At 41.4% G+C, this 16,294-nt stretch overlaps 1 protein-coding gene across 3 annotated transcripts in view; it reads right to left on the bottom strand.

Annotated features, from left to right (window-relative positions):
* Positions 1 to 16,294, bottom strand: part of TGFBR3 (transforming growth factor beta receptor 3) — a 136,063-nt gene that overhangs the window by 75,881 nt on the left and 43,888 nt on the right. For all 3 annotated transcript variants that reach the window (XM_035123643.3, XM_035123646.3, XM_035123645.3), the window contains exon 3: positions 6,306 to 6,490. In XM_035123643.3, the coding sequence (XP_034979534.2) occupies positions 6,306 to 6,490 (185 nt within the window). The remainder of the gene's footprint in view (positions 1 to 6,305; positions 6,491 to 16,294) is intronic.

The following is a 16,294-nucleotide window of genomic DNA, read 5'->3' as shown; positions in this document are numbered from 1 at the left end:
AAAGCATTTACGGTGTTTGAGTTCCAAAACGTTCATCAACGGAGATGTTCGAAAACCGAGGTACCACTGTATGTATATCTCTGTAGGCTACCTTTCTGTGTACAATTCATCCAAGGTAGCTTACATAATAAACATTCAACACAACATCCACAAGATATATAAATGCAAAATAAGTCAACACCAGCCCCAAAGTTACTAAGCCAGAAGCAGTAGCAATAATAATAATAATAAATATTCTGAAATCTTATACCCAATTACTTGGGGGTAAATCGTACTAAATTCAATGGGCTTTGCGTCTGCGCAGACATGTATATAATTACACAGCCGACAAGTCTAAGAAATATTTTAAATCTTGATAACCAAAGAACAAAACAAAAACCATTTTTATTCCTCCTCCAAATTGTATCATTTTTTTCAGCACAGCTGCAAAACTAAGGAAATCAGGTGGAAAAGACAGTGCTTTAAAATATTTAGCTGGAAAGCCATGCATATGAAGCTGCCTTATACTGAGTCAGAGCCAATGGTCCATCAATACTGCCTATGATTGGCAGTGGCTCTCTGGGATTTCAGACAGGAGACATTCACAGTCCTACCTGGAAAAGCCAGGGCTGGATGTCCATAGAGTAGATATTATAAACTGTGTCTCAACACCCAGCAAACATTTTTGACACAATTGTGCAAATACTTGAGCTATATATTGTATGGGCAAAAATCATTTCCATTAATTTTATCATGACCTCTCTGCTTGCAACATATCATCATCACCATCACCATCATCATTGATGCCCCCAAGTGGTTACATTTGACAGACTTCTGTTTTCCGCATATTCAGAGAGAGTGTCAAAAAAACATTACCACAACATGTTGTATATTTATGAGAACGAGGATAACGGCGGAAGAATGTTTAATGCATGAGGCCTATGAGGGATTTGTTGCAAGAAGGCATTTGCACTCCCTCTCAGCATGTAAAGGCATATGTAATTTAGCAGAACCTGTAATGTGACAAGTTTAAGGAACAAACAAAGCACACACTTCTAACAAGACAACTGGTGAAATGGATTTTCAAATAAGAGCGTCTTCACCATGCTCCCGAGATCACCAGGTGCATGTGCGAGCTTGTTTGCCACCACTTTACAAGTTAGCAGGGTATACAAAGAAAAAACAGAATGGAAAATACTGTTTATGTGCCAAGATCTTGGACGCACTGAACAGTCAACTTATAAATCTCTGCCTTTTGTAAACAGAATGCCAGGCAGCAGGAAACAACTCAAGGGATGAAGCATCTCTGTGCTCAACACAAGGTGATGGAGGCTGTGGATTTCCTTGAGTAAAACCTGGGCACTAAGCCTCAATTCTTTACAATGAGGGTGAAGATAACCTTTGCTCTGCTTTGTTTTCAGCCTTGTATCCTAGAAGCAAAGAATTCTGATCTAGCTCAGTTGTTTACAGCCTTCTGCTTTCCACTGTCGCCAGCCAGCCTTTTCCTAGTTTCCTGTTCATTTTCTCAGCAGCCATCCCTAAAGGCTACAACAACCTCACTTTTAGAAGGATACGGGAAATAAAGCAGAGATTGCGGATGTGGAATGTGCTATGCAAGAGTACACAAGAGGCCACTAAACAACACTCTTAAAAAACAAAACAAGACAGATATGGAAAACACTTCTGGGAAAGCCCACTTAGGTGAGTTACTACAAAGCAAGGCAGCTGGTTTGTCCTCGATATCAACCTGTGGATTTATAGTTGAATATTCATAAAGTGTCTGCTCCAAAGAGAGTGAAATTAAATGGAAGACTCTTTATGGGCTGTAGATTTTGGAAAGGGGTGAGAGTGGCCATATTTGCATCTAATACTAAGCCAAACATTGCATGCAGAAGATCTCAGATTCAATTCCAGGCATCTCCAGGTAGGGTTGGGAAGGACTCCTGCCTGAAACCCTGGACAGCCACTGCCAGTCAGGGTAGGTAATACTGAGCTAGGTGGACTAGTGGTCTGGGTGGACTAGGTGGACGCAGGTGGTGCTGTGGTCTAAACCCCTGAGCCTCTTGGGCTTGCCAATCGGAAGGTCAGCAGTTCGAATCCCCGCGATGGAGTGAGCTCCCATTGCTCTCTCCCAGCTCTGGCCAACCTAGCAGTTCAAAAGCACACCAGTGCAAGTAGATAAATAGGTACCGCTGCGGTGGGAAGGTAAGCAGTGTTTCTGTGCACTCTGGTTTTTGTCACGGTGTTGTGTTGCGCCAGAACTTGTTTAGATATGCTGGCCACATGATCTGGAAAGCTGTCTGTGGATAAACACCGGCTCCCTCGGCCTGAAAGCGAGATGAGCCCCGCAACCCCATAATTACCATTGACTGAACTTAACCGTCCAGGGGTCCTTTACCTTACCTAGTGGTCTGATTCAGTATATGGTATTTTCCTATGTTCCTCTGCTGTTCTCTCCCTCTCTCTCATCCCCATCCTTTTAATATCCTCTTAACATGAGTGTCACTACATTACCTAAGGATCCTCTGGAGCACAGTCTAGCACAGAGATGGGTGTGCTTAAGGTGACCCAGCATGATAGAGGCGTACAAAATTCTCTTCTTTTTCTTTGTTGGCGATCACTCGTAGCCGAGTAAGATTGTCTTCCATAAACACAATTTTAACAATGGGTCTGTAAGTGACTGTGGAGGCCAATTCTGGATCCACACATCCTTCCACAGTGGGGACATTGGTTTCCAGGCAGGAGTTCATCACGGTGTGGATTTGCCAAGCGTGCCTTCCTCTTAGCATGTTTCTCCCTTGCGTCCTGAGATTGAGTTTCTTCAAAGCCCATGACACCTTTGGTAAAGGCTGTTCTCCAACTGGAGCGCTCGTGGACCAGTGTTTCCCAGCTGTCAGTGTTTATACTACATTTTTTAAAGATTTGCCTTGAGACAGTCTTTAAACCTCTTTTGTTGACCACCAGCATTACACTTTCCATTTTTAAGTACAAAATTATGCAATGATTGTGGCCTTGGTGTTATTTAGTATGAGAATACTTGAGAGACACCATTCTGATCAGAAATTAGTAGCATGTCTGGGACCTTCTGGTTACTGTTCAAAATGATGGTATGAGAGCTTTTGCAAAAAGAAGTCAGACTACGTTTTGGATTGGGGTTTTTTTATTCCATTTGTTTATTGCTAAAATTCATATCCACAGTCTCAGCTCACAGAGACCCATGTTGTGGCTTACAAATGTATCATATCAAACACAAGGATTTATTTTTATTTTTTATTTTATTTTATTTTAAAAAAGCTACTAGGAGAACAAATCCAAAAGCCAATTTGGGTAGAATGATGGAATGTTTTTGTAGAATCCAAAAGTCAACAGGGATAGAATGCCCACATGCTGTGGCTGTGGCTCTGGCCCTGGTCCATCTCCATCCTACATATTTGTGCTGGCAAATCTTTTGGTGATACTTTAAAAAAAAGTCCCTGCAACACCAGTATATAATTAATATCCTTGTTTGTGGCATTGTGCTGGCACAGCATTCCATCCTTAGACTATAATACTAAAGACACTTAATTGGAAGCAAGTTCTCCTGAAGGCAGTGGGATACATACTTTGAAGTTTTTCGGCTCAGGGTTCGGATAAAAGCATTTATTTTCGGGTAATGGGCTGCTGAGAATTTTGCTTCCTCCTCCTCCTCCCACTTGATTCTCTCCCCCGTCTACTTTTAAAAACTTCATGTTCAGCTAATACATACAGCTACATCATGGAGTATTTTCTAGGGCATGTGCTAGCGACGTGAGCTGTCAAGCGATGAGATATTTCTCTTTCTCTCCAGCATTCTCTTTTGATCTATTCTCAGAGCAAAACAACACTGAGCAAGTTTAATATCAAGAACATTTCTTCTTCTTGCTTTATTTTTTTCATAGCAACTAGAACAAAAGTTCTTTTGCTAATCCCTCCATATGATGTCTAAATTAATAACTCATTTGCACATTGCACAAGAACGACTGAATTTAGGAGCAATTGCTTTCTGAACGCCATTCTCCACAGGCAGTGAAGATCCATTACAAGGCTAAAGGCATATGAACTTAAAGATTTGTTTATAGTGATTATGGCAAAGCTCCAAGTGCATTCAGGATAATTTACAACATAAGCAATTTGGCTTTGAAGAAAGAAAAATCCTCTTCTTGTTAAAAATCTGTTTCTTGTTACCCTTTCCTTTCTTGTATTGTAAATGAAGTTAAACATATTAGAAGTGAGGAATGAACTAACTACTCTGGAAATCTGATGAGTTCCAAGTCCTAGAGCATATAAAAGGAGTTAATTTTTTTATTCTTATTCTTAATATTTTATTTGTTCCCTCCCCAACTGACTGAGTTGCCCCAGCCACTCTGGGTGACTTCCACCACATATAAAAACATAATAAAACATTGCATATTAAAAAGTTCCCCGATACAGGGCTGCCTACAGGTGTCTTCTAAAGGTTATATAGTTACTCATCTCTATCTGATGGGAGGCTGTTCTACTGGTTGGGTGCCACTACCAAGAAGCTCCTCTGCCTGGAAGATGATTGCCAAATATTTGTCAGAGTATTCTCATGTTTTGATTGATTGATTGCACTTTTATCCTACCTTTCCTCTAAGGAACTCGAAGTGGTGTACATAATTCTCCTCTTCCCCACTTTATCCTCACAACCCTGTAAAGGTAGGCTAGGCTGAGAGTGAGTGACTGGGATAAAGTGGGGGATTTGAACCCTGGTCTCTCAGGTCTTAGTATGCCACTCAAACCAGTATGCCATGGACTGACTATGGGAAAACACATAGAAGAGGGGCCAGATCCACTGGGTTGTATCCAACATTAGCCCTACTCAAAGCAGGCCATTGATATTAATGGACACGACTAAGTTGTTTTGGGAACAGGGAATCTAAAGCAAGTAAGTGGCAAGCAGAAGAATGCTTGATTCTACCTAACATTTCTCCTCTCCATCTCCCCCTCTCTTTGCAAACGGACATCTGAGTCTGCTGGAGAGGAAGAACCCTGTTTGTGTTTGCAGGAGAAGAAATGGTGACTAGCACACAAATGAAAGCATCCCTCTTCCTTACCGCTTCCCCCTCTACATTCCCCCTTTCCCAAAGCAACTTCTTGTTTGTAAAACTTAATGTCATCAGGGCCTCTTACACATGGCTACTGCTCATTGAGGCATCATGAGGATCAAATATGGGGATGGGATGTCATTAACACACCCATAGTTCCTTGGAGGAAGAGTGAGATAAAAATATCTTGCTGAGTAACTGGCTGGCTTCAGAGTTCTACTCGGGCCCAGGTTGGTTAAGGAGCCAAGCCTCTGAAGGTCAATGCCACCCTCTTGGTTTGTACTTGATGCAGTGCATGGCCTTGTGACCTTGCAGAAGCCAATGTGAGGGGTGTCCCAGAATCCCATGCGATAATGCTAAGATCTCTAATGAAAATGTTACAACGGTGGTATCTAACACCAAGTAAACTGGCAAAAAATGTATATATCAAAATTGAGTAAGTGTTGGAAATGCAAAGAGAAAGAAGGTACTTTCTATCATATGTGGTTGTCTTGCATTAGGCTTAAAGCTTACTGGGAAATGAAGTATAATGAATTGAAAAATATGTTTAAAATAACATTTGTAAAAAACAAAAACCAGAAGCTTTCCTTCTGGGAATTATAGGGGTAGAACTACCTAAACAGTATAGAAATTTATTCATGTATGTGACTACAGCGGCAAGAATGTTACTTGCCCAAAAATGGAAAGAAGGAGTCCTGATGAAAGAAGATTGGATACAAAAACTCATGGACTATGCAGAAACGACGAAACTTACTGGAAAAATAAGAAATCAAGACAACAGACTTCTTATAAAAGAATGAAAATGGTTTATAGAATATGTACGGTACATATAAATTGTAAACAGATAAGAACATTGGCAGGATTATTGTAACAACCTGCAGTTTCATAAGAGAAAATAATTAAAGTAGATGAAGAAAAGAATAAGTTAAGTTAATTTAGAATATGCAGGAAATGATAAATATAAATTAAAGGAATCGCAGAAAGAGGACGAAGGAAGTTGAGTTTCAAAATGTTAAAATGATTGTAAAACTATTGAAATGTATATAACTGAAAATGACAATTTATTTATTTTTAAACAGAGATAATACTAAGATCTCTGGGGTGGTTTCTTCGCTTGCACACCCTGCTCCCCTCTGCTTTGCACCTGCTAGCCAGGCTAAAACCCCATTCTCAGAACGTGATGGTTGCGTGAAGGGCCCTCAAAAGCGGCACATAGACAACGGCACAATTTCTCCTTCTTACCTCTCTTTCATGGTGGGCAAGGCCTTCTTCGGGGCTCCTGAGATTGAGGACATGAACTTCCTGTGGTAATCCAACGGTCCCTTTGCTCGCACAACCGGATAAAACTGTAAAGCTCTCAAGCAAGGCTTGAACTGGGTGGGAGCTATTGACAGGTGACAACGCACACTCGCTCGTAGGCACGGGACCTGCAAAGTAAATGACAAATGAACAGGATTTTGAGGGGAAAGGCTAAACTAGATTAGGGCAACATTTAGGCAGTTCTCTCATTGACTCTGTTATTATCTGAGCTGCCGCAAGGTTTCAAACTGGTAATACACAAGTTACAAACAACATCTTTAATGTGAATTAAAGCAGCAGGGTGTGATTGGAGGGAAATCAAGCATACTCTTCTTTCATTGAAACCAATGTTAAGTGCTTAAGGCTGCAGTCCTATGAGCACTTTCCTAGGAATAAGATCCAGGGAAGCAGTGGATTCTCTTAAACCAGTTTAGGATTGTGCTGCTAGAATACAAACCCGAACACACTTTCTTCAGCGTAAAGTCCCATTGCCCTCGGAGGGACTTACTTCTGACAAATAAGTACAGACTAGACTGAAAATCATATATGGAATTTATAACTTAAAAATAAACTCAATTAAAACTACGCCCTATAAATTTTAATGAGTTTTACATACAATTATACTTTTAAAATGGTATTTAATTAGGATTATAGCTGTGAGTTTCTTTGCGTTGTATCCATTGTTACAAAAACAGCCTTCTGCAATGTGCTTTCCTAGCCTAGATAATTTATAGCGAATCAACTTTTAATCAATTCATGGTTCTTCTACACTTATGGGGCACCCGTGACCTTCCAGATGCGGTTGAACTCCAGCTCCCATCATCCCTGACCACTGGCCATGCTGGCTGAGGGTTATGGGAGTTGGGGTGCAACAATATCTGGTTGACCAAAGCTTTTCCATTCCTATTATAGCCTGGGATAGCTCAGTTGATAAAGCATGAGAGTCTTAATTTCAGGGTCATGGGTTTGAGACCCATGTTGGGCAAAAGATTCCTGTAATGCAGGGGATTGGACTAGATAACCCTCGTGGTCCCTTCCAACTCTACAATTCTTTTCTAAGCTGTACTGATCTTCCAACAGCCAGTGTTGTTCAGCATTTAGGTGTTAGACTAGGATTAAAGCATCAAAGATTCAAAGTCCATCCCATCCAGAAACTGACAGGGTGATAATAGCAAAAAGCCTTTCCACTGCCGTATCTTAATCTGTAAAGCAAGAATGATGACCTCTCTACTCTTATGAAAGATAAGAGTGCAGAAAGTAATACAACCTCAGATTAAGATGTTCTTAAGAAAGAAATGAATTTAGGACAATATTCTAGAATTTAAGAAGATGCCTAAGATAAATGATTATTTATTACGTATCTTCATTGCAAATCTGGAACAAACAACTGCAAAAACACTGTATATTCACTGTATCGCTTTTGATGTTGCACTGATCTAGGACACAAAAACACCAGTCAGGTAAGCCGCCTATGCTACAATGCTGCTTTTATCACTAAACAAACGGACATGTCTGGGTGCCTGGTTTATTGCGTCTAACAGCAACTGCCTAAACTGATAACAGCCCTCTCACCCAAAATGCAGGGTATATCCTTGCAAATAATCCCTACAACACGGTATAGAACCACACACTTTCACACTGTGTATAGAGCATTATGGCTGCGGTATAGCAAGACAGCAGGACAGCTGACGTGTGTGGAGGAGTTTGCATATAAAGTACATCTGCAGGAAGCTAAAGCAAGGCAAATGTTTATGGAAAACAGCCCTATGTCTCCAAATCTATGCACAAGCCTACAGAGATTTTGTATGTTTTTCATTCCAGAGGTCACTGAAGAGGTACTGTGGTTTGAGCTCCTACCAGGCACACATCAATGTAAATTAGAATTTATTCAGTATAGCTGAATACGTATACACGTGTGTGTGTGTGTGTGTGTGTGTGTGTGAGCCATAGTTAAATCTTAGGAACCACCTCCGCCCATAGGAGCTTCCCATCACATCTGCAGCACTGGAGATCATCTGGCGAGTTCTACTCCACATATCACTTCCAAAAGACTTCTGCTCTAGAGTGTTCAGCTTTTTCTGCAATGGTGCTTCCAGGATGCCCTCCCTCAAGTAGGCATGTTGAAAGATGCAACATTTCTGAGTTTCAGGAGGAAGGCAACAGCAGCCAGTGACTTATCTCTCCCATCCCACGTTTTGGTAGTGGGTAGGACAGTGGTTCTCAAAGGGTGCACCACATTACACTAGTGTGGCAGGAGAGGATGGCAAGTGTAGCGGGAAGATCTAAGGGCAATCAAACATTTAAACATTTCAGTGTACCATAATATCAAAATATTATAATAACACTCTGGTGTTTAGTCAAGATGGTTGGAACATGTGTAGAAACCTGCCCTGATTTTAATTCATTGCAAAATAAATTCAAAGTTCATGTTCTTTTTATTGTTTCACATGCATTGTGACTTTTCCTTATAACTCACTCTCGGATTGATTTGGAGCCGGCTAAAAGTGATAATCAGATAAATATGAAGACACAACACTGTGCCATTTAGCCCCATAGCCTCTGAGTCATCTTCCCTTGGCAAAGTGCATTCAACATCAAAACAAACCATTTCATGCTGTATCAGCTTCCTTGTCCATTGCCAAACCTTCGACCAACTACTACGCAAAATGTGCCAGTGTTTTATTTGAACACCACATCCTGGCCTCTCCCCCCCCCCCGCCCCCCTCTAAACCATCCACAACCACTGGCATCTTCCAAAACATATTCACCATTCATAGAAAACCCTTCTTTTTACTTAGCTCAATGTGCCTTCATGGCTTCAGCAAATCATAACTAGCACTTCATTTGATTTTTACCCACCCATTTCAGTGCGGTGGAAATGGCTTCCTTTGGCTATCCTCAAAAATGTTTTAAGTTCAGCTGCCTGGTTAAAGAAAGAATGTCACTACAAACATGTCACTAATCACCCTGGAAACTTTAGACAAAGGGCAGAGGGTTTTTTATAAAAAAAATCTATGGAAGAAACATCCATTTCACTTTGCCAGCAGTTTTATTTTAATTAATCCATCTAATCAATCAATCAATTAGGAGGACACCTAATACAGATGTTTTTAAATTATAAAACTAGAAACATGACAAGTATATTAAAGAAAAGCCCTGGGGAATCCGCTGCCCTTAGCCAAACCTATCTCTTGGTCAAACAGCAGTGTGACTATAATAGGATTTCTTATATAATTTCACTTAAAATTCCCAGCATGTAATTTTTAGAGTTGCAATGCTGATGCTTTTGTAAAAAAAAAAATGCAGGGTGGCAGCCTCCCTCTAAAATCCCATAGAACTGCCTTATTAAAATAATTGGTTTTTTAAGAAAACAAGTTTTCTCCCCCTTCCTGTCGCTATGTGCTTTTAATAAAAACATGCAGTTCTCATACCAACATCTGGAAATTATTGGATTTAATTTTAGCACCCCGATTTCCCATATCACCAGGTCACTAATGTTTAACGTGTGTTGTGCTGTAATAAAGCAACTACAATGTAGGAAGAGGAGGGATTTTACAACCTTGAGGTCAACATGTAACCATGGCGGACTTGATTCTAACTCTTAAGAAAGGCCAGTATGCAGTGCGTTCTATTTCCACAGAGAACAAACTCTTCAAGGCTGTCAGCTGAAAAGTGTGGCCAAGTCAAACAAATTGCATGGCTATGTGCTGCAACCTCCAGAGTGTGGTAACTATTTTCTACAGGATTCCCCCAAAGCTCCAAGATTGCCCCAGTGAGATCCAGCGCACAGGAAGAAACCACAGATGTTTATTAGCAGAACTTCAGAGGAGAGAACATTTGAAATGCCATACTGTGTGCATCGCATGAAAGACTCAAGAGCTTTCTTTCAGCTGCTAAAGCAAAACAGGAAACAGCAGGCTTCAGGAGCACCAGGGATATTTGTAATGTCATTTTTTGAAAAGCTACAAATTGCCATCTACCCAATTCATGGGCCTTTGGGGATCTGGAAGGTACTGGAGGCATTTCATGCCTATAAGCTGCCCTCATCTGCAAACAAACAAATACTGTAAATGTACACTAAATGGCAATGATTGTCTAGAAATATATGCTGGATTACAAATCGTCTTATACTGCACCTCTCCCTCCATCGATGTAATTGCATATGAGCAACATGGCCCTCTTTTTTGTCTCAGTTCTGCCTTGTCAAAAACATCATCTTTATATCCTTACATATATGCATATATGTAACGCTTTCTCCCAGAGGCTATGGGCAGGGTTGGATGTACTCACGGCTTGTCATGACCCTACTCGGTGAGCAAGAGAGCATTTTACACACACACACACACACCCGGCAAGAGTGATCCATCTCTCTCCTGGCAGGAGGTGGGGTGGGTGTCATAAGGAGAAAAAGAAACTGCAGGGAATATTGTTTCCCCCACCACTTTCACTAAAGTGGGTTCAACACCAAGTCTTTAATACAACCAGAATCAACACCGTTCAAGACCTCGCTAACCTTTTATTATTATTATTCCATGGTACAAAATATCCACTGAAACTCCATTTCAGGGGAGCTTAACTTGTACATGTGCTTGCTTTTGTCATGCAGGCTTCCCCCAATCTGGTGGCCTCCAACTCTTTTGCACAACAACTTCCATCCTTCCTGACTATTGGCCATGCTGGCTGGGGCTGAACTGAGTTGTAGTCCAAAACATCAAGTTGGGGAAGGTTGCTTTAACGGTCTGTGGCCATGAACTATGCAATTGTCCAACTCTCTCCACCTACCAGGCTGTCCTTCCCAGCACACATCCTAGTATTATCAATTGATTGAATGCATTTATATCTCATCTTTCCTCCAAGGAACTCAAGGTGGCATACATGTTTCCTCTTCCTTCCCATTTTATCCTCACAACAACCCTGTGAGGTAAATTAAGCCAAGAGTGACTGACCCAGTGAGCTAGTGGGGATTTGAACCCTGGTCTCCCAGGTCTAACTACACTCTAACTAGTGCACCACACTGGCTCTCAACTCAACTGCAGTCTGTCTCAGGACAACACTAGCTTTTTGCATTCTTCTCTGTTTCTAACCATACCTCTGATAATGTTTGCCTCCACAGTGGGCCATGATCGATAAGAACACACATGGGCCAGGGTTAAAATGGTCTACTCTTATCAGCAGCTGCTGCTATACCCTCTTAGTGGAAATAATGACAAATTACTTTTTTTTTTTACCTACAGGAGTTTCAGAATGTTGCTTCTTCTTACACACATCATCCCTTACTTACAAAGTGCCAAGGAAGCAAACTTGGGGCAAGATAACTTACAGACCAAGGTACAACACTATTAATTTGAAAAGAGGTCACGTTCAAACAAAAGGAGTTTCTGCTTAAAAGGAGAACAAACCTCCTGTGGAGCAGCTCGCATAATGCAGCAATCAAACAGCACATCCAAAGAAGGTTTTCATTATATTTTTAAAGGCATTTCTGCTGAAACAGGAAACACTTTGCCAACATACACAGTACAGTACAAACCTAGATAGAATGAGAACTGCAGTTTAGCTGTTTATTTAAAACTTTCGTCAACACACACAGACACACAGACACACAAAATAATTATAATAATAAGGGAATGAATAAGAAACCTGATTGATGCCACTTCTGCTGAGTGCTGCACATGCAATACAGGCCAAGATGCAACATCTGTAGAAAGTAATTAGAAGTCTTGGGGGGCAGATGCACAGGGCTCCATACTGGGGCACTCCTCTCTTTGCACTATTTGTTGTGGAGACCATAAATTACTTTGAAAGTGCTTGCAGGCTCCACATAAGCATCTGGTCAGTCTCTGCGGGAAACAGAATCCTGGACTAGATGGGCCTTTGGTTATGTTCTTATTTGTTGTTGTATTTTAAAAAACCTGTAATTCCTATGTTCACTAGGCTTCTGCTGGCTGTTTCTCAGGATTATATCCCTGCACTTTCTGTAAATGTGCTCAGATGCTATCTCGCACAGCTCTGCCTTGCCAGCCTAAGGGCAAAAAGTTTCAAAGCTCAGCTCTGCAGGAATGGATAGTAAATTTGCAAAGAATCAGCTGGAACCTGGAAGAAGATTGGTAAAGATAACAGCTACAGATGCAGTAAAGGGATAATTCGGGCAAGAGTCACTCCCTAACCTAAAAAAAGAAAGAAAAAAGTGAGCAAGTTCATCTGAGCACAGGGCTGGCTCCAGGGAGTGAACAAGCAGCCTATGGGACACGAGTCGGCCCAGATGGCTAACCAATATTCAGATCCATTGACACTTGTGTTTCAATAATATGACAGCCTCAATCCCTGGATAAGACAATCTCATCCTGGTATTGCTCAGTTCCAACCTGCTGTCCAAGCCTGACAGGTTCTGGGATGAGGATTCACATGGTCAAGACAACTCATTGCTTCTCTATAGGTTGAAGAAGTAAAACCATTTGCAATGCTGCTCCATAATTCTGTGGCCTCATCCAGGAGGCAGATGGGGGGGGGATGGCAATTGCCAGCAGGCCAGAGGTGGGGATGCATCTTTAGCTAGTTTTAACAGGCTTACTCTCTTATGTTGTTCTCTTATGTTCCATCTTCCCTCAATCTCTTCCAGACTTCAGTGAGATATTTTAGAGACACTGTCTCCTAGTGGCTACTCTTTCAAGAGCAATGGCGTGCATGCTACTAGCTATCTGTGGTAGCAAGTCATCGTGGACTAAATCAGTGAGTGTCTTTTGTCCTGAACCTCCAATATTTAGCTACATTGGACTTTCCCCCTTACTTGCCTCTTTGTTCTCATCCCCCCCCCCCAAAAAAAACACATTTCATTCACTTCTCCTCTTGACATACTACACTGGACTGTCTGTAACCAAGAACCATGATATGTGCAGAAAGTAATTCTATGTCACATTCCTGCAAATGGAAGGATTTTAGAGACTCTGGAACGCAACACCCATTTACCCTCAAGAGCCCAATAAAAACAAACTGGGGAGAGGAGGAGGCAAAGCATTTCAGTTATTGAAAATATTTTACTGCAATGAATTGGCAAACCAGGAAATGTCAAGAAAGTGAAAAGGCTCATAAAACCAGAGATGCTGGACTTAACTCATCACTTTGACTCATAGTGTAAGGTTTGTGTCAAGCCTTCCCCCCCCCCCACCAAACACAAGCATATAACCCCCACCTAGAGATAACCCATAAATCTGTCTTTGGTTTGAACCTTCTTAACTACAGAAAGGGTAGGAAGCTGGACAGAAAACAATGGATGGAAGTGCTCTGTTTAAGTAACAAGGGCAGGAAACTTTCAGCTAGTTGTACAGTCAAGTTTCCATACTGAAACTCAAGGGAGAAGAAAACCAAACTCCACGGAGCTATCTCTATATAAATAACCCTTAAGGGATTTTTAAAGCCATTGTATTTTAACAGAATACAACCAAAAAGCCTCGACCCAACGTGTAGCAGTATTGTTTATTGTACTGCTGAAACTCAGTCATAATAAGCTCATTTGGTAAATTAAAAGACAATAAGTAAGGAAATGCTAGACATTATAAAACCTGGAGCATGAGTCCAGGACTGGATGTGTATTTATTTTTAAACCAAATTGTGCAGGAATTCATAAATCAGCAAACAAAACTCACACACACAAAAGTAAACACAGATTGAGCTTCAAGTCTCTCTATGTGGCTGCAGAAATAAGTGCAGGTCTGTACATTCCTTATCCTTAAAAAGCGAGAAAAAAAGAAAGGGAGAGAAAGTAGCTGCTCACTTTCTGCACTGTGGTTACAGTCCTGCAGCCAGAAGTCATTAACACATGACACTGGAAACTAAAAACAAAAGATAAGGGAAGATCACAGGATTTGTCTGGTTTGGTAAAATGCCCAGCAAGAGTACAGATGGAGGTTGTGCGTACCTAAACCTAACAGCTGTGTATTTCAACCTTCACGTAATTTCTTTCCGCACAACACAGCCTCTGAGGTGAGGGTAGCCAACATGGTGCCCTCCAGCTTTTGCAGGAATACAATGGAATACCATCATCCCTGACCACAGGCTGAGGCTGTTGGTAGTCCAGCAACGCAGGTAGCGCTGTGGTCTAAACCACTGAGCCTCTTGGGCTTGCCGATTGGAAGGTCGTCGGTTCAAATCCCCATGACAGAGTGAGCTACTATTGCTCTGTCTCAGCTCCTGCCAACCTAGCAGTTCAAAATCACATCTGTGCAAGTAGATAAATAGGTACTGCTGCGGCGGGAAGGTAAACAGCATTTCCATGCGCTCTGGTTTCCATCAAGGTGTCCCTTTGAGCCAGAAGCAGTTTAGTCATAGCCACATGACCCAGAAAGCTGTCTGTGGACAAACGCCGGCTCCCTCGGCCTGAAGCAAGATGAGCGCCGCAATCCCAGAGTCGCCTTTGACTGGACTTAACTGTCCAGGGATCCTTTACCTTCTTTTCTTTTCTTTTTTTAGTCCAGCAACATTATTTCAGCGGGGGGGGGGCAGGAGAGGAGCCAAGGAGAGGGTGCTATGGGCCCCATGGAAGGCCTCTGTCGATGTATGTGCACCCAAGTGCACCATTATCTGGTAAGGGAATGTCAGAGAAACAGAATAAAATGCTGTCCCAATGCAGCCTACATGTCATCATTCTGCTATCAAGCTGACAAGTATGGTGGGTTCTTTGGATGGCAAAAGGAGGAGGACCACTTCTCTCATGGCAGTTTTCAGGCACATAGAGACTGTGGAAAACCAGTACTTTGCTTTACAAAACTTGTGGTTTCCAAAATACAAAGATACTCCCCCAAGCCTATACATCGCCAAGTGGGTGTGTGGGTGAAGCCTCCCTGGGTGAACGGCAGAGGAGAGATAGCTTCAGCTTTCTAATGAATAACAACAAGTTTCCAAGTTCAGCTGAAGGCTGAATTCCTATAATTGACCCTTTAAATAGGAGTTAACTCCCATTCGCCAATCTCATTACACCAAACCTGAAAGCTGATCTTGTTTCAAGAGCTTAAACAAAACAAAACCTCCCTCTCTATAATATTCCAAGCTTTAACCTCATCTCTGAGAAAATGTTTGGCCAAAAGTTAACAAAACAATGACCCCCACCACCAAATTATAAAATAGATCTCCACTGTGAAATAAAAGAATTAACCCAGCTCAGAGGTCCAGCAGCCCTATCGCCAAAGTTAGCTGTCCTGTTGCATTTATTTTGCACCTTTTTATTTACAACAAACAAGACATGTTATATGCTTATTCACAATTCTTCTGTGTTGACATGTAAGGTTTCAAATTTTTAAAAATGCTAAGAAAAATAAGGGGGAAGAAAGCTATTTTTCTTTCCCCATCCACCCTTACTGCACTGAAAATTTATTTTTTGTAGAAATCAAAACAGAAAAAATGGACCTGTATATTAGCCTGAAAGTTGTTGCTCCAATCACTAATAAAATCTAGTTCTCGTTTTTAAAATAATAATTGGGAAATAGAAAAGAACAAAGAATATGTTTGGATAGATACTTTTCTCTCTCTGCACATGTATGTATGTGTGTACTAGATGCATTATTAAGCTTGAGGAGGAAGGATGTGAAAGGCTGAATTCTTAATCATGGATGGAAACACAAACAGACTCACATTTCCTGAATACAAATCTGAGACTGCATTCAAAGCCTTTGCTTTGTTCCAAGAGTCCAGAATTTACTGGGCACAATCCAGCTCTATAGTTGCATGTCCAAAGACAGTGGGCATTATTCAACCCAGTTTCATTCAGAGGAGGCTCTGTGAAATTAACGGACCTACCTTAGCCATGCTCATTAATTTCAATGGGTCTGCTCTGAGTAAAAGTTAGCTGAATACAACTCTAGATCCACAGATGGAAGTGCATGATCTATGCTAGGTAAGAGAATGATAGCCACATGGGCTGCATTCATACGTAACACTAGGTC

The sequence above is a fragment of the Zootoca vivipara genome, chromosome 7 (genome assembly GCF_965207765.1).
Source record: "Zootoca vivipara chromosome 7, rZooViv2.hap1.1, whole genome shotgun sequence".
Lineage (NCBI taxonomy): Eukaryota > Metazoa > Chordata > Lepidosauria > Squamata > Lacertidae > Zootoca > Zootoca vivipara.
The sequence above is the reverse complement of the archived record's forward strand: the minus strand, read 5'-3'. Positions and strand labels throughout refer to the sequence as shown.